Source organism: Magallana gigas, chromosome 2 (genome assembly GCF_963853765.1).
Source record: "Magallana gigas chromosome 2, xbMagGiga1.1, whole genome shotgun sequence".
Classification (NCBI taxonomy): Eukaryota; Metazoa; Mollusca; class Bivalvia; order Ostreida; family Ostreidae; genus Magallana; species Magallana gigas.
The window spans coordinates 26,793,186-26,811,916 of NC_088854.1; the positions used below are offsets into that span (position 1 = coordinate 26,793,186).

Here is an 18,731-nt window from a genome sequence, read left to right on the forward strand (position 1 = left end):
TTGACCTTTATGCACTTAAATACAAAGTTTCCTATTACTTTTTTAACATTTGTCAATAATAATATTCAATGAAAGCTGGTGTGAAGTATTGGTTTAAATTATTACATGCAATGATTTTAACCACAATAAAACAAAACTAAAATAAAATGATAGTGGTTTGGACTCCATGGAGGTTTAATTAAAATATTTTTTTCAAAGTATAACACATTGTTCATTTTTACAGTTTGATCTCAAATACAGTGGTACAATGCCCAAAAATAGGCAATATTGATATGAATTGCTTTGAAAATGTTTAACTTTAAAATATTTTTAATTTTATAGTAAAGATATGCTATGTATTTATGAGAGTAGCATACTTTACAAGTTAAAAGATAAACAAGCATATAAATAGAGGGGTAAAAGAAAATTAGGTTATCCCTATACATGTATTTCATTTCAATGAGACACAATTATGAACAAAATGTATACAGCGTTTGAACAATATTTGTTGTATACATACAATATCAATTATTGAAAAGCACATCCATTATACTTTATACAGCTAGAAATCAAAGAGCATGTCATTACTAAATAAGCCTCTAGACAATGTGATTCTGACATTCTTATTTTACACATATATGGTTTTATATAATGGTTGTCAATATTCATACAATAAATCATTTGATATTGCAACTTTGTCATAAATTGATTTGCTTATAATCTTAAATTGCAATCAAAATAATTGTACAAATAAATCAATCAACAATATACTTGCATTTAGGTATGAACTCAAAACAGCAATATACACATTCAGGTACTTTGTAATCATCACTAATTTTTACAGATATCATACACTAAATTTCAGAAAAATTCTCCTACCAAACATGTTTTGTTGACTGATTTATTGACTGATGAGTCACTTTGAAATTCACTCCTCTTCTGTTATGAAACATCTTTCTTCATTTTCTTCCTCACTTTCTGATTCATCAATTGGGAGTGCAGCAGCATCCTCAACAGAACTACACCAATCGCGCACACCACAGACACCACTTTCCTCATGACGAGCAAGACCCAAGAACCAAATCACACTGGTAATATGAGCACACATGCCCACAACTCTTGTACCAACTTTACATTTGCAAAACCAAGATTTGATACTGATATCATCATGTCTTATCCAGAGTAAGTATTTCTTTGCGGAAATGTGTCTACTTTGAATCTTGGCACACAGGATTCCATCAAAGTCATCACTGATGAAAATTTCATACCTTCCTTCCATAAAATGTTCATATGCATATGACTTTGCCAATCTTATTTGGTACACACCTAAGGTTAACTGGCGTATTTCCTCCTCTGTCAAATGAGGGAAGACTACATCATGGGAGTCTATCTTCTTCCATCTTATGCTCCGCTTCTCTAAACCTTAAAAATATTATTTTCAAATAGAAGTTCAATTTATTCTCAACCAATTTTTATATTTGAAAATCCTGCCAAAACCTTGTGAGAAAACATAATCAAGATTCAAGATGATGCTCACCACTTGTCTCAACATAATCCTTTAACTCATTCACTCCGTTTGCAAGAAATCGCATTTTTGCAGCCATGGCAACATCTTCCTCCTCAATTCCAGTGCTTAAGTCTGGTCTAAACTTGTTGCAGATTGCACTTACTATGCGGACATAATCGCCAATATGTGGTATCTGTGTATTGGGGATGGTCCTGCTCAAATAATTCCATGTCTTGAGCCTGCCATTCACTGACTCGACAACCCATCTAAGCTGTAACACACAACACATACTATGAATATGCATATATAATACACATGCATGCAAATTAAATATACAGTAACACTCGGTTATAACGAAGTCGTAGGGGCAACAACTTCACACTGTTATATCCATTAATCGTAATATACGTATAACAATTTTTTTTAAAAAATAAGTGCTGGGGACTCAAATAAAAACCTCGTTATATCCAAGAAATCCCTATATGTGTGTTTGAAATAAATATGAGTTTTACTGTAGTGCAATGTAACTAAAAGGAAAAGTTTGTTATATCTTAAGCTTTGGATTCACAACACATCTGTACTATATGATACAGTACTAAAACACATCAATAACATTTTAAGCTTAAAATTTTAAAAAGGTGACCTGCAACAACATAAACAAATTGAATCAGTATTATATTGTGGCATGTTATATTGTACAAGTACCTTGGTCACAAATCTGGTTGAATTGGCTTCTTCTGTTGAGTGTTGCTTTGAATGACGAGTCAGAAAGGATGGCATTTCAACATGTATCCCCAAGTCATCAAGCAAAGCTTCTGCGTCTCTGAAACCTCTGTCGACAATAAAAATATCGTCTTCTTCTACCCATTTCCTAATGTCCTCTACATTTGTCTGGATCATGTGACTTAAGATCTTTGCATCGGAATTTTTGGAATCTGCCAGATAGGGACCTAATACAGAAATTATATATCCAGAAGTTGATACAATCATCATCGGTTTAACTAATGGCCGGTGTTTGTGGGTGCTGTAGGAACGACGTGAGAAAGAAAAGTTTCCGCTTTTTTGGAGGTATACATAAGTCCCATCGAGTACAAGAATGACTGGATTATCTGACATGCTGCATAGAAGTTCCTTGGCAAGGGGACGAGTATGGTGATTAATGACATCCTCCCTTGATATGTGAGAGAACCCCAAATGCTTTGGCACAAAATCTTCCATCAAAGCATTTTTCGCAGATATAACAGCACGTCGAACCTGGAAATAGAAAACCCAGTTTCAATTAATGTACATTTAATCACGTACGAGTTTTTATTTTTTATGTATAATAAGAAATCTTAAATGTATTGTCTCACTTAACATGTCCATACCTGCCATTTTTTCATGCCAAATAAGGTTCCAAGTAGTTGATTACTTAAACCACATCTAAGTTTCGTCAACAATAATGCTACACATGTTCTAGTACTTCTGTTCTTGGATGATCTTAAGTTGGTCTCCACCAAGTACGTCATCAATTCATCAAACTGATCCTTTGTAACACCTGTTAGATTGTAGTAATCTTCATTTTGCATTCCATGTGGATCATCAAAATTCAGTCTCTTGTTCTGATTTTGGATTGCTACATCCCTGGTTTGTTTTAAAACTCCAACAATGGTGGTCCTGTTGACATTGGAGACAGAACTTGTTTGTTTCAACAGATGCAATGCCTCAGTGTTGAGATCTCCATCAGATATATGTTTAGGACAGCATCTAGAACCAGGTGGAACAAATGTTTCTTTTTGGATGAATACATTTACACGAGTGTTTTCAGGAACAACAACAAGCTTTGGCCCTGGCTTTTTACATATTACACAGTTGGCATGACTTGTAGAAGTACTTGGGATGGACAGTGTTACTGAAGGAGGGCTCTTCATACTCTGCTTTGATAATGTTTTCTGTATTTTGTTTGGCTCAGGGCTGTTGCAAATAGAATCTCTTGTCGATTTTGTTTCACACATGTGACGACATTTCCTACACAGCATGCTGTCATCAGAAACATCCATACGGAGTCTTCTCTTGATGAAGTCTGCATGCTCCTTCTTTATCCTGTATCTGTCCTGTTGTGATGTTCTTTTGGAGCACAGCAAGCAGGGGTAGAACTTAGGCATTCTAAAAATATATTAAAAAGTCATTAATCACACACAATCACATTACTGTACAAGTATAATAATGCTACATGTATATGACAGATGTACATTTAATATCTGCAATGATGAAAGAACTTTCTGTAGAAATTTTTTAAAGAAATTCAATTTAATATCTTTAAGGTTCCTCCACACCCAGTGACCTGTACTTTTTAGAAGTGCATTACAACATGCAAATTCAACATATGGTTCTAGCTACCGGTACATGTAAAATATTGACCACTTCAAGTGTATTACTTGACAGTTCCAAAGGTTAGTCATCTGACTGCCAATCCTTTGGACCCCAAGATATTGGGTTCTAGTCCAACAGGAACTAATATTTTCATTGACTTGCGCAAAGTTTTTAAATTTCATATTTTCCCCCCAAAAATGATTTTTTCTTCCATTATATTAGAATAGACTTTATCTTTGCATTATGATTATACATTAGTTTATGTTGCTTTAATAACATTTATCAAGCTGGATGGAGAAACCTTAATACCGGTTTTTAAATAATATAAAATAAATGGTAAAATTATAAAGGATTGCAGGTATTAAATTATAACTGCTATTAAGTTATTTTATCGTACCTCTGTTTATTGCTATTTCTTCATCATCACTATGGAAATAAACTTAATCTGACCTCTGAACACTGGTAAAGTCACACAAACATGAACATCCGATTTCTGTAGAATGTAGAAAAATGTACAATTACTTACATGGCTTCAAACATCTGTTCATATTTATTAGCATTTACAGTTTCAGTTGAAATGTGATAATACTGTAATTATAGATTATGTGTGGCAAAAGTGAAGATAACTATTTTTTTGATTTTGTTTTTTTTATTCCATTCATATGAAAAATCCTGAGGATGAGCATGCATACGATGGATTCAAATGATTAAAATTCTTCTTAAATAATTGTACAAATACCTTTTATATCAGAAAACTAACAGAAAGAAATCAGTTACATGTAACATTTACTACGTTATTGCTTTGCAATAGCATAAAACCCTTTAGAACCCAGTGTATTATATAATCACCTGTTTTTTCGGTATAATAAACAATTTATTGCATAAACATTCAGGAGATACAAAGATTCATTCATCCAGGGAAAACCATATTTCCTTTGGGCATTGCCCTCGAGAAATATGATTTTCCCTGGATGAATAAATCTCTGTATCTTCCTCACAATCATGCGATAAATGTAGCATTAATATCGATAGTACGCATCTGTAGATTGTCATATTGCAAATTCTGGTCAAAGTTACATGTAATAGTCTTGATTTGGCTACTGCATATGTGGTTGGGCAGTTTCCCTTATGCCTAGCAGAAACATGCCACATATGCCTTAATACGTGCTTTCACACCTGATAGTTTTGCATGAATATATTCATAAATACACATCAAAAATAGCATCACTGGGCCTACAGAAAAAAAATATTTTTATCTTATTTCCAAAAGCAGATAGGCCTGTTACGTGAAAGCAGAGACGTTATTTATGTCTCTGGTGAAAGGGACATGCAAAATGACATATCTTTATACAGTGACAACTAGTTTGTTTGATTTTTATCCCCATCTCTACAACACACGCCAAAAAAATTAGCGGCGTCGGGTCAGGGTTGCAAGTCAGAGGAATCTCGGATTAACATGCATTTTGTTGCTTTCCTTGTTTTCATAAGATCGCCAATCAATCCTTACCTAATACAATCCCATAGTGGTACATCAGTTGTGTTGAATATGTCTACGTATCGATAATGAACATAGTTCCGTCAATCACTGCACCGTCATTCATTCAATCTATTCATTGCGATTGTCGAACTTGTCGTCTGGTACGCTACGACAGAAACCGCCGAACGAAATTAAAAATTCCGAATTACAATGATTACGATTTTGCATTTATTTAATCAAATATATTTTTAAAATTTGGATTATTGCTACATTTGTACTTGAAATGCAGCAATTGTAGATCCCATGGTACATAATTTGGCGATTTTTCATTAAAAATATAAGCCACGGGACTTGTTCCGGAAATGACAAATGTTTAAATTTCACTATGAGCACAGCAAACGCGATTTACGAAATATGTTTTTTTCGACTAGTAATTGCAATAGCTTTGACATATACAAGTATTATCTATCGCGTTGCCTGTGCACATATCAAAATATTTACATACGTGTGTACAAATTCGTAGTTTTTTGCAAAAAAGTGAAATCCAGGTTAAGTTTGGAATTTATAATTCTGATATGTGACGTTTTGGCGCCATTTCCCATGCATGTTTCAAGCACGGGGGTTGTCCAGATTTAACTTCGAGGGGTGATGGCAGTTTAGCTGCTGCTTCATTTTTTATGATTTTCATAGGCCAAAATAATATACTAAGTGTACCTTGTTCTTTATTGCACACCTGAAAAAAGAAAATAAATCTATCCAATATTTGAACTCATTGTCTTTTTATTGAAACACATGCTTGTTTTACGGTTGTGAAAACACGATTTGGAACGTCATCCCGATCGTTTCCAAAATGCAAGAAAAAGTGGTTACTTGTATCACATTTGAGGTCAATCCTGGTCGATATACCCTCCCTCACATGGTTGTTTAAAAAAGCCAAGCAATGTATTTAGTAAACTCTTGGTGTAATGTCTTCATTTATGAGAACTATTTTGAGACTTATCTAAATTACTGATCTCATGCACAAATTTGCAAAACAGAAATAATACATAATACATGTACATAAACAAAAAAAACTTAGTGACCGTGCATACATAGTCAATTTAAAAATTATATATGTACAGAAGAGGCCTTTAGGCCTTATCGGTCACCTGATTAACTGCAGTGTGGCTTTTACAATGAATATCCATGTGCATATTATAATTACAGGGCTTATGAAACAATTTACAATATTCCAGGATCGTTCGATTCAATAAACTTTTTGCATCCAAAAACAAAACTGTAGCATAACTTACAGTGACCGAGTGACTCATGTTACCCAAAAAGTGCCATTTTCTTTGGAATAAAAATTACCCGTTTGAATTGATTTACCTTGTGTACAGTTGGTTCCTTCATATCCTGCATCACATCCATTAAGACAGGAGCCGTTGACATGGTGGCAGGCTTCATTCTGTACACAGTTCCCACAGGACTCGGTACAGTTTTGACCAAATTCACCCGCCTTACACTCTGTAGAGATTATAAACAAATGATTGTTGCGAAGTGTAAAATACATTAAATGTCGTTTCCCCCTTTTTGTTTTTTCAAAAAAGAAAGATACTGTCTAATGTGCATGTTGCTTTTTTTAATCATTCATTTATATTATTGCACCTCACCTTGCTTTGAATGAAAATTCCATACATAATTCTACACAATAAGTTTATCATGATAAAATTTCAATGATACAAGTTTAATACACATCTGAAAAAAGAAAATAAATCTATCCAATATTTGAACTCATTGTCTTTTTATTGAAACACATGCTAGTTTTACGGTTGTGAGAACACGAATTGGAACGCCATCCCGATCGTTTCCAATATGCAAGAAAAAGTGGTTACTTGTATCACATTTGAGGTCAATCCTGATCGATATACCCTCCCTCACATGGTTGTTTAAAAAAACCAAGCAATGTTTTTATTAAACTCTTCGTGTAATGTCTTCATTTATGAGAACTATTTTGAGACTTATCTAAATTACTGATCTCATGCACAAATTCGCAAATCAGAACAGAAAAAAACCTTACTGATTTTACATTGGAGGTCTCTCCATCCTGGCTGACACCCTCCACTACACTCTCCCGTGACCCTGTCACATTTCCCCGGAACTCCACAGTTCATACTACAATTCTCACGACAATTGTACCCAAACAATCCGACAGGACACTCTGCAAAATGAAAAGACAGAAGTGTACTAAGTACAACAGGATCGTATACAGTACACATGATTTTTTACGCCCCATGTTATTTTCGCCCTTTTCAACTTGTAAACGGTACCAGTAGCATAACTTACAGTGACTGAGTTACTCATGTGACCCAAAAAGTGCCATTTTCTTTGGAATAAACTTACCCGTTTGAATTGATTTACCTTGTGTACAGTTAGTTCCTTCATATCCTGCATCACATCCATTAAGACAGGAGCCGTTGACATGGTGGCAGGCTTCATTCTGTACACAGTTCCCACAGGACTCGGTACAGTTTTGACCAAATTCACCCGCCTTACACTCTGTAGAGATTATAATCAAATGATTGTTGCGAAGTGTGCAATACATTAAATGTCGTTTCCCCCTTTTTGTGTTTTTAAAAAAGAAAGATACTGTCTAATGTGCATGTTGCTTTTTTTAATCATTCATTTATAATATTGCACCTCACCTAGCTTTGAATGAAAATTCCATACATAATTCTACACAATGAGTTAATCATGATAAAATTTCAATGATACAAATTTATTGCACACCTGAAAAAAGAAAATAAATCTATCCAATATTTGAACTCATTGTCTTTTTATTGAAACACATGCTTGTTTTACGGTTGTGAAAACACGATTTGGAACGTCATCCCGATCGTTTCCAAAATGCAAGAAAAAGTGGTTACTTGTATCACATTTGAGGTCAATCCTGGTCGATATACCCTCCCTCACATGGTTGTTTAAAAAAGCCAAGCAATGTATTTAGTAAACTCTTGGTGTAATGTCTTCATTTATGAGAACTATTTTGAGACTTATCTAAATTACTGATCTCATGCACAAATTTGCAAAACAGAAATAATACATAATACATGTACATAAACAAAAAAAACTTAGTGACCGTGCATACATAGTCAATTTAAAAATTATATATGTACAGAAGAGGCCTTTAGGCCTTATCGGTCACCTGATTAACTGCAGTGTGGCTTTTACAATGAATATCCATGTGCATATTATAATTACAGGGCTTATGAAACCATTTACAATATTCCAGGATCGTTCGATTCAATAAACTTTTTGCATCCAAAAACAAAACTGTAGCATAACTTACAGTGACCGAGTGACTCATGTGACCCAAAAAGTGCCATTTTCTTTGGAATAAAAATTACCCGTTTGAATTGATTTACCTTGTGTACAGTTGGTTCCTTCATATCCTGCATCACATCCATTAAGACAGGAGCCGTTGACATGGTGGCAGGCTTCATTCTGTACACAGTTCCCACAGGACTCGGTACAGTTTTGACCAAATTCACCCGCCTTACACTCTGTAGAGATTATAATCAAATGATTGTTGCGAAGTGTGCAATACATTAAATGTCGTTTCCCCCTTTTTGTGTTTTTAAAAAAGAAAGATACTGTCTAATGTGCATGTTGCTTTTTTTAATCATTCATTTATAATATTGCACCTCACCTAGCTTTGAATGAAAATTCCATACATAATTCTACACAATGAGTTAATCATGATAAAATTTTAATGATACAAATTTATTGCACACCTGAAAAAAGAAAATAAATCTATCCAATATTTGAACTCATTGTCTTTTTATTGAAACACATGCTTGTTTTACGGTTGTGAAAACACGATTTGGAACGTCATCCCGATCGTTTCCAAAATGCAAGAAAAAGTGGTTACTTGTATCACATTTGAGGTCAATCCTGGTCGATATACCCTCCCTCACATGGTTGTTTAAAAAAGCCAAGCAATGTATTTAGTAAACTCTTGGTGTAATGTCTTCATTTATGAGAACTATTTTGAGACTTATCTAAATTACTGATCTCATGCACAAATTTGCAAAACAGAAATAATACATAATACATGTACATAAACAAAAAAAACTTAGTGACCGTGCATACATAGTCAATTTAAAAATTATATATGTACAGAAGAGGCCTTTAGGCCTTATCGGTCACCTGATTAACTGCAGTGTGGCTTTTACAATGAATATCCATGTGCATATTATAATTACAGGGCTTATGAAACCATTTACAATATTCCAGGATCGTTCGATTCAATAAACTTTTTGCATCCAAAAACAAAACTGTAGCATAACTTACAGTGACCGAGTGACTCATGTGACCCAAAAAGTGCCATTTTCTTTGGAATAAAAATTACCCGTTTGAATTGATTTACCTTGTGTACAGTTGGTTCCTTCATATCCTGCATCACATCCATTAAGACAGGAGCCGTTGACATGGTGGCAGGCTTCATTCTGTACACAGTTCCCACAGGACTCGGTACAGTTTTGACCAAATTCACCCGCCTTACACTCTGTAGAGATTATAAACAAATGATTGTTGCGAAGTGTAAAATACATTAAATGTCGTTTCCCCCTTTTTGTTTTTTCAAAAAAGAAAGATACTGTCTAATTGTGCATGTTGCTTTTTTTAATCATTCATTTATATTATTGCACCTCACCTTGCTTTGAATGAAAATTCCATACATAATTCTACACAATAAGTTTATCATGATAAAATTTCAATGATACAAGTTTAATACACATCTGAAAAAAGAAAATAAATCTATCCAATATTTGAACTCATTGTCTTTTTATTGAAACACATGCTAGTTTTACGGTTGTGAGAACACGAATTGGAACGCCATCCCGATCGTTTCCAATATGCAAGAAAAAGTGGTTACTTGTATCACATTTGAGGTCAATCCTGATCGATATACCCTCCCTCACATGGTTGTTTAAAAAAACCAAGCAATGTTTTTATTAAACTCTTCGTGTAATGTCTTCATTTATGAGAACTATTTTGAGACTTATCTAAATTACTGATCTCATGCACAAATTCGCAAATCAGAACAGAAAAAAACCTTACTGATTTTACATTGGAGGTCTCTCCATCCTGGCTGACACCCTCCACTACACTCTCCCGTGACCCTGTCACATTTCCCCGGAACTCCACAGTTCATACTACAATTCTCACGACAATTGTACCCAAACAATCCGACAGGACACTCTGCAAAATGAAAAGACAGAAGTGTACTAAGTACAACAGGATCGTATACAGTACACATGATTTTTTACGCCCCATGTTATTTTCGCCCTTTTCAACTTGTAAACGGTACCAGTAGCATAACTTACAGTGACTGAGTTACTCATGTGACCCAAAAAGTGCCATTTTCTTTGGAATAAAATTACCCGTTTGAATTGATTTACCTTGTGTACAGTTAGTTCCTTCATATCCTGCATCACATCCATTAAGACAGGAGCCGTTGACATGGTGGCAGGCTTCATTCTGTACACAGTTCCCACAGGACTCGGTACAGTTTTGACCAAATTCACCCGCCTTACACTCTGTAGAGATTATAATCAAATGATTGTTGCGAAGTGTGCAATACATTAAATGTCGTTTCCCCCTTTTTGTGTTTTTAAAAAAGAAAGATACTGTCTAATGTGCATGTTGCTTTTTTTAATCATTCATTTATAATATTGCACCTCACCTAGCTTTGAATGAAAATTCCATACATAATTCTACACAATGAGTTAATCATGATAAAATTTCAATGATACAAATTTATTGCACACCTGAAAAAAGAAAATAAATCTATCCAATATTTGAACTCATTGTCTTTTTATTGAAACACATGCTAGTTTTACGGTTGTGAGAACACGAATTGGAACGCCATCCCGATCGTTTCCAATATGCAAGAAAAAGTGGTTACTTGTATCACATTTGAGGTCAATCCTGATCGATATACCCTCCCTCACATGGTTGTTTAAAAAAACCAAGCAATGTTTTTATTAAACTCTTCGTGTAATGTCTTCATTTATGAGAACTATTTTGAGACTTATCTAAATTACTGATCTCATGCACAAATTCGCAAATCAGAACAGAAAAAAACCTTACTGATTTTACATTGGAGGTCTCTCCATCCTGGCTGACACCCTCCACTACACTCTCCCGTGACCCTGTCACATTTCCCCGGAACTCCACAGTTCATACTACAATTCTCACGACAATTGTACCCAAACAATCCGACAGGACACTCTGCAAAATGAAAAGACAGAAGTGTACTAAGTACAACAGGATCGTATACAGTACACATGATTTTTTACGCCCCATGTTATTTTCGCCCTTTTCAACTTGTAAACGGTACCAGTAGCATAACTTACAGTGACTGAGTTACTCATGTGACCCAAAAAGTGCCATTTTCTTTGGAATAAAATTACCCGTTTGAATTGATTTACCTTGTGTACAGTTAGTTCCTTCATATCCTGCATCACATCCATTAAGACAGGAGCCGTTGACATGGTGGCAGGCTTCATTCTGTACACAGTTCCCACAGGACTCGGTACAGTTTTGACCAAATTCACCCGCCTTACACTCTGTAGAGATTATAATCAAATGATTGTTGCGAAGTGTGCAATACATTAAATGTCGTTTCCCCCTTTTTGTGTTTTTAAAAAAGAAAGATACTGTCTAATGTGCATGTTGCTTTTTTTAATCATTCATTTATAATATTGCACCTCACCTAGCTTTGAATGAAAATTCCATACATAATTCTACACAATGAGTTAATCATGATAAAATTTCAATGATACAAATTTATTGCACACCTGAAAAAAGAAAATAAATCTATCCAATATTTGAACTCATTGTCTTTTTATTGAAACACATGCTTGTTTTACGGTTGTGAAAACACGATTTGGAACGTCATCCCGATCGTTTCCAAAATGCAAGAAAAAGTGGTTACTTGTATCACATTTGAGGTCAATCCTGGTCGATATACCCTCCCTCACATGGTTGTTTAAAAAAGCCAAGCAATGTATTTAGTAAACTCTTGGTGTAATGTCTTCATTTATGAGAACTATTTTGAGACTTATCTAAATTACTGATCTCATGCACAAATTTGCAAAACAGAAATAATACATAATACATGTACATAAACAAAAAAAACTTAGTGACCGTGCATACATAGTCAATTTAAAAATTATATATGTACAGAAGAGGCCTTTAGGCCTTATCGGTCACCTGATTAACTGCAGTGTGGCTTTTACAATGAATATCCATGTGCATATTATAATTACAGGGCTTATGAAACCATTTACAATATTCCAGGATCGTTCGATTCAATAAACTTTTTGCATCCAAAAACAAAACTGTAGCATAACTTACAGTGACCGAGTGACTCATGTGACCCAAAAAGTGCCATTTTCTTTGGAATAAAAATTACCCGTTTGAATTGATTTACCTTGTGTACAGTTGGTTCCTTCATATCCTGCATCACATCCATTAAGACAGGAGCCGTTGACATGGTGGCAGGCTTCATTCTGTACACAGTTCCCACAGGACTCGGTACAGTTTTGACCAAATTCACCCGCCTTACACTCTGTAGAGATTATAAACAAATGATTGTTGCGAAGTGTAAAATACATTAAATGTCGTTTCCCCCTTTTTGTTTTTTCAAAAAAGAAAGATACTGTCTAATGTGCATGTTGCTTTTTTTAATCATTCATTTATATTATTGCACCTCACCTTGCTTTGAATGAAAATTCCATACATAATTCTACACAATAAGTTTATCATGATAAAATTTCAATGATACAAGTTTAATACACATCTGAAAAAAGAAAATAAATCTATCCAATATTTGAACTCATTGTCTTTTTATTGAAACACATGCTAGTTTTACGGTTGTGAGAACACGAATTGGAACGCCATCCCGATCGTTTCCAATATGCAAGAAAAAGTGGTTACTTGTATCACATTTGAGGTCAATCCTGATCGATATACCCTCCCTCACATGGTTGTTTAAAAAAACCAAGCAATGTTTTTATTAAACTCTTCGTGTAATGTCTTCATTTATGAGAACTATTTTGAGACTTATCTAAATTACTGATCTCATGCACAAATTCGCAAATCAGAACAGAAAAAAACCTTACTGATTTTACATTGGAGGTCTCTCCATCCTGGCTGACACCCTCCACTACACTCTCCCGTGACCCTGTCACATTTTCCCGGAACTCCACAGTTCATACTACAATTCTCACGACAATTGTACCCAAACAATCCGACAGGACACTCTGCAAAATGAAAAGACAGAAGTGTACTAAGTACAACAGGATCGTATACAGTACACATGATTTTTTACGCCCCATGTTATTTTCGCCCTTTTCAACTTGTAAACGGTACCAGTAGCATAACTTACAGTGACTGAGTTACTCATGTGACCCAAAAAGTGCCATTTTCTTTGGAATAAAATTACCCGTTTGAATTGATTTACCTTGTGTACAGTTAGTTCCTTCATATCCTGCATCACATCCATTAAGACAGGAGCCGTTGACATGGTGGCAGGCTTCATTCTGTACACAGTTCCCACAGGACTCGGTACAGTTTTGACCAAATTCACCCGCCTTACACTCTGTAGAGATTATAATCAAATGATTGTTGCGAAGTGTGCAATACATTAAATGTCGTTTCCCCCTTTTTGTGTTTTTAAAAAAGAAAGATACTGTCTAATGTGCATGTTGCTTTTTTTAATCATTCATTTATAATATTGCACCTCACCTAGCTTTGAATGAAAATTCCATACATAATTCTACACAATGAGTTAATCATGATAAAATTTCAATGATACAAATTTATTGCACACCTGAAAAAAGAAAATAAATCTATCCAATATTTGAACTCATTGTCTTTTTATTGAAACACATGCTTGTTTTACGGTTGTGAAAACACGATTTGGAACGTCATCCCGATCGTTTCCAAAATGCAAGAAAAAGTGGTTACTTGTATCACATTTGAGGTCAATCCTGGTCGATATACCCTCCCTCACATGGTTGTTTAAAAAAGCCAAGCAATGTATTTAGTAAACTCTTGGTGTAATGTCTTCATTTATGAGAACTATTTTGAGACTTATCTAAATTACTGATCTCATGCACAAATTTGCAAAACAGAAATAATACATAATACATGTACATAAACAAAAAAAACTTAGTGACCGTGCATACATAGTCAATTTAAAAATTATATATGTACAGAAGAGGCCTTTAGGCCTTATCGGTCACCTGATTAACTGCAGTGTGGCTTTTACAATGAATATCCATGTGCATATTATAATTACAGGGCTTATGAAACCATTTACAATATTCCAGGATCGTTCGATTCAATAAACTTTTTGCATCCAAAAACAAAACTGTAGCATAACTTACAGTGACCGAGTGACTCATGTGACCCAAAAAGTGCCATTTTCTTTGGAATAAAAATTACCCGTTTGAATTGATTTACCTTGTGTACAGTTGGTTCCTTCATATCCTGCATCACATCCATTAAGACAGGAGCCGTTGACATGGTGGCAGGCTTCATTCTGTACACAGTTCCCACAGGACTCGGTACAGTTTTGACCAAATTCACCCGCCTTACACTCTGTAGAGATTATAAACAAATGATTGTTGCGAAGTGTAAAATACATTAAATGTCGTTTCCCCCTTTTTGTTTTTTCAAAAAAGAAAGATACTGTCTAATGTGCATGTTGCTTTTTTTAATCATTCATTTATATTATTGCACCTCACCTTGCTTTGAATGAAAATTCCATACATAATTCTACACAATAAGTTTATCATGATAAAATTTCAATGATACAAGTTTAATACACATCTGAAAAAAGAAAATAAATCTATCCAATATTTGAACTCATTGTCTTTTTATTGAAACACATGCTAGTTTTACGGTTGTGAGAACACGAATTGGAACGCCATCCCGATCGTTTCCAATATGCAAGAAAAAGTGGTTACTTGTATCACATTTGAGGTCAATCCTGATCGATATACCCTCCCTCACATGGTTGTTTAAAAAAACCAAGCAATGTTTTTATTAAACTCTTCGTGTAATGTCTTCATTTATGAGAACTATTTTGAGACTTATCTAAATTACTGATCTCATGCACAAATTCGCAAATCAGAACAGAAAAAAACCTTACTGATTTTACATTGGAGGTCTCTCCATCCTGGCTGACACCCTCCACTACACTCTCCCGTGACCCTGTCACATTTTCCCGGAACTCCACAGTTCATACTACAATTCTCACGACAATTGTACCCAAACAATCCGACAGGACACTCTGCAAAATGAAAAGACAGAAGTGTACTAAGTACAACAGGATCGTATACAGTACACATGATTTTTTACGCCCCATGTTATTTTCGCCCTTTTCAACTTGTAAACGGTACCAGTAGCATAACTTACAGTGACTGAGTTACTCATGTGACCCAAAAAGTGCCATTTTCTTTGGAATAAAATTACCCGTTTGAATTGATTTACCTTGTGTACAGTTAGTTCCTTCATATCCTGCATCACATCCATTAAGACAGGAGCCGTTGACATGGTGGCAGGCTTCATTCTGTACACAGTTCCCACAGGACTCGGTACAGTTTTGACCAAATTCACCCGCCTTACACTCTGTAGAGATTATAATCAAATGATTGTTGCGAAGTGTGCAATACATTAAATGTCGTTTCCCCCTTTTTGTGTTTTTAAAAAAGAAAGATACTGTCTAATGTGCATGTTGCTTTTTTTAATCATTCATTTATAATATTGCACCTCACCTAGCTTTGAATGAAAATTCCATACATAATTCTACACAATGAGTTAATCATGATAAAATTTCAATGATACAAATTTATTGCACACCTGAAAAAAGAAAATAAATCTATCCAATATTTGAACTCATTGTCTTTTTATTGAAACACATGCTTGTTTTACGGTTGTGAAAACACGATTTGGAACGTCATCCCGATCGTTTCCAAAATGCAAGAAAAAGTGGTTACTTGTATCACATTTGAGGTCAATCCTGGTCGATATACCCTCCCTCACATGGTTGTTTAAAAAAGCCAAGCAATGTATTTAGTAAACTCTTGGTGTAATGTCTTCATTTATGAGAACTATTTTGAGACTTATCTAAATTACTGATCTCATGCACAAATTCGCAAAACAGCACAGAAAAAAACCTTACTGATTTTACATTGGAGGTCTCTCCATCCTGGCTGACACCCTCCCCTACACTCTCCCGTGACCCTGTCACATTTCCCCGGAACTCCACAGTTCATACTACAATTCTCACGACAATTGTACCCAAACAATCCGACAGGACACTCTGCAAAATGAAAAGACAGAAGTGTACTGATTAACTGCAGTGTGGCTTTTACAATGAATATCCATGTGCATATTATAATTACAGGGCTTATGAAACCATTTACAATATTCCAGGATCGTTCGATTCAATAAACTTTTTGCATCCAAAAACAAAACTGTAGCATAACTTACAGTGACCGAGTGACTCATGTGACCCAAAAAGTGCCATTTTCTTTGGAATAAAAATTACCCGTTTGAATTGATTTACCTTGTGTACAGTTGGTTCCTTCATATCCTGCATCACATCCATTAAGACAAGAGCCGTTGACATGGTGGCAGGCTTCATTCTGTACACAGTTCCCACAGGACTCGGTACAGTTTTGACCAAATTCACCCGCCTTACACTCTGTAGAGATTATAAACAAATGATTGTTGCGAAGTGTAAAATACATTAAATGTCGTTTCCCCCTTTTTGTTTTTTCAAAAAAGAAAGATACTGTCTAATGTGCATGTTGCTTTTTTTAATCATTCATTTATATTATTGCACCTCACCTTGCTTTGAATGAAAATTCCATACATAATTCTACACAATAAGTTTATCATGATAAAATTTCAATGATACAAGTTTAATACACATCTGAAAAAAGAAAATAAATCTATCCAATATTTGAACTCATTGTCTTTTTATTGAAACACATGCTAGTTTTACGGTTGTGAGAACACGAATTGGAACGCCATCCCGATCGTTTCCAATATGCAAGAAAAAGTGGTTACTTGTATCACATTTGAGGTCAATCCTGATCGATATACCCTCCCTCACATGGTTGTTTAAAAAAACCAAGCAATGTTTTTATTAAACTCTTCGTGTAATGTCTTCATTTATGAGAACTATTTTGAGACTTATCTAAATTACTGATCTCATGCACAAATTCGCAAATCAGAACAGAAAAAAACCTTACTGATTTTACATTGGAGGTCTCTCCATCCTGGCTGACACCCTCCACTACACTCTCCCGTGACCCTGTCACATTTCCCCGGAACTCCACAGTTCATACTACAATTCTCACGACAATTGTACCCAAACAATCCGACAGGACACTCTGCAAAATGAAAAGACAGAAGTGTACTAAGTACAACAGGATCGTATACAGTACACATGATTTTTTACGCCCCATGTTATTTTCGCCCTTTTCAACTTGTAAACGGTACCAGTAGCATAACTTACAGTGACTGAGTTACTCATGTGACCCAAAAAGTGCCATTTTCTTTGGAATAAAATTACCCGTTTGAATTGATTTACCTTGTGTACAGTTAGTTCCTTCATATCCTGCATCACATCCATTAAGACAGGAGCCGTTGACATGGTGGCAGGCTTCATTCTGTACACAGTTCCCACAGGACTCGGTACAGTTTTGACCAAATTCACCCGCCTTACACTCTGTAGAGATTATAATCAAATGATTGTTGCGAAGTGTGCAATACATTAAATGTCGTTTCCCCCTTTTTGTGTTTTTAAAAAAGAAAGATACTGTCTAATGTGCATGTTGCTTTTTTTAATCATTCATTTATAATATTGCACCTCACCTAGCTTTGAATGAAAATTCCATACATAATTCTACACAATGAGTTAATCATGATAAAATTTCAATGATACAAATTTATTGCACACCTGAAAAAAGAAAATAAATCTATCCAATATTTGAACTCATTGTCTTTTTATTGAAACACATGCTTGTTTTACGGTTGTGAAAACACGATTTGGAACGTCATCCCGATCGTTTCCAAAATGCAAGAAAAAGTGGTTACTTGTATCACATTTGAGGTCAATCCTGGTCGATATACCCTCCCTCACATGGTTGTTTAAAAAAGCCAAGCAATGTATTTAGTAAACTCTTGGTGTAATGTCTTCATTTATGAGAACTATTTTGAGACTTATTTAAATTACTGATCTCATGCACAAATTTGCAAAACAGAAATAATACATAATACATGTACATAAACAAAAAAAACTTAGTGACCGTGCATACATAGTCAATTTAAAAATTATATATGTACAGAAGA

The 18,731-nt window shown here is 34.9% G+C and overlaps 2 protein-coding genes across 3 annotated transcripts in view; both read right to left on the minus strand.

The window, feature by feature from the left end:
- On the minus strand, nucleotides 1-6,037 carry LOC117692237 (uncharacterized). Of its 2 annotated transcripts, XM_066075898.1 has the most exons (6): nucleotides 5,346-6,037; nucleotides 4,236-4,331; nucleotides 2,854-3,631; nucleotides 2,192-2,740; nucleotides 1,517-1,757; nucleotides 3-1,401 (listed from the first exon to the last, which is right to left on the minus strand). In XM_066075898.1, exons 3-6 carry the CDS (start codon nucleotides 3,628-3,630, stop codon nucleotides 908-910), a joined length of 2,061 nt encoding a protein of 686 aa, XP_065931970.1. In that variant the 5' UTR covers nucleotide 3,631; nucleotides 4,236-4,331; nucleotides 5,346-6,037; the 3' UTR covers nucleotides 3-907. The 2 variants fall into 2 exon arrangements, with proteins under 2 accessions (XP_065931971.1, XP_065931970.1); XM_066075899.1 differs by lacking the exon at nucleotides 4,236-4,331 and having other exon boundaries at nucleotides 1-1,401.
- The window catches only part of LOC105317144 (multiple epidermal growth factor-like domains protein 6), a 23,777-nt gene continuing 11,083 nt past the window's right edge, over nucleotides 6,038-18,731 (minus strand). The window contains exons 14-33 of the mRNA XM_066071440.1: nucleotides 17,971-18,108; nucleotides 17,630-17,770; nucleotides 16,939-17,076; nucleotides 16,552-16,692; nucleotides 15,861-15,998; nucleotides 15,520-15,660; nucleotides 14,829-14,966; nucleotides 13,825-13,962; nucleotides 13,484-13,624; nucleotides 12,793-12,930; nucleotides 11,789-11,926; nucleotides 11,448-11,588; nucleotides 10,757-10,894; nucleotides 10,416-10,556; nucleotides 9,724-9,861; nucleotides 8,720-8,857; nucleotides 7,716-7,853; nucleotides 7,375-7,515; nucleotides 6,684-6,821; nucleotides 6,038-6,048 (exon numbers count right to left, since the gene is read on the minus strand). Of these exons, the coding sequence (XP_065927512.1) occupies nucleotides 6,038-6,048; nucleotides 6,684-6,821; nucleotides 7,375-7,515; nucleotides 7,716-7,853; nucleotides 8,720-8,857; nucleotides 9,724-9,861; nucleotides 10,416-10,556; nucleotides 10,757-10,894; nucleotides 11,448-11,588; nucleotides 11,789-11,926; nucleotides 12,793-12,930; nucleotides 13,484-13,624; nucleotides 13,825-13,962; nucleotides 14,829-14,966; nucleotides 15,520-15,660; nucleotides 15,861-15,998; nucleotides 16,552-16,692; nucleotides 16,939-17,076; nucleotides 17,630-17,770; nucleotides 17,971-18,108 (2,654 nt within the window). The remainder of the gene's footprint in view (nucleotides 6,049-6,683; nucleotides 6,822-7,374; nucleotides 7,516-7,715; nucleotides 7,854-8,719; nucleotides 8,858-9,723; nucleotides 9,862-10,415; nucleotides 10,557-10,756; nucleotides 10,895-11,447; nucleotides 11,589-11,788; nucleotides 11,927-12,792; nucleotides 12,931-13,483; nucleotides 13,625-13,824; nucleotides 13,963-14,828; nucleotides 14,967-15,519; nucleotides 15,661-15,860; nucleotides 15,999-16,551; nucleotides 16,693-16,938; nucleotides 17,077-17,629; nucleotides 17,771-17,970; nucleotides 18,109-18,731) is intronic.

What these genes read in the sequence shown, in the direction of transcription:
- LOC117692237 (XM_066075899.1), bottom strand. Translation starts at nt 3,630, where the DNA reads ATGCCTAAGTTCTACCCCTGCTTGCTGTGCTCCAAAAGAACATCACAA. An exon ending in TTGGCATGAAAAAATGGCAG is followed by an intron (nt 2,741 to 2,853) that starts GTATGGACATGT and finishes TTCTATTTCCAG; the next exon opens with GTTCGACGTGCTGTTATATC. An exon ending in CAACCAGATTTGTGACCAAG is followed by an intron (nt 1,758 to 2,191) that starts GTACTTGTACAA and finishes TGTGTGTTACAG; the next exon opens with CTTAGATGGGTTGTCGAGTC.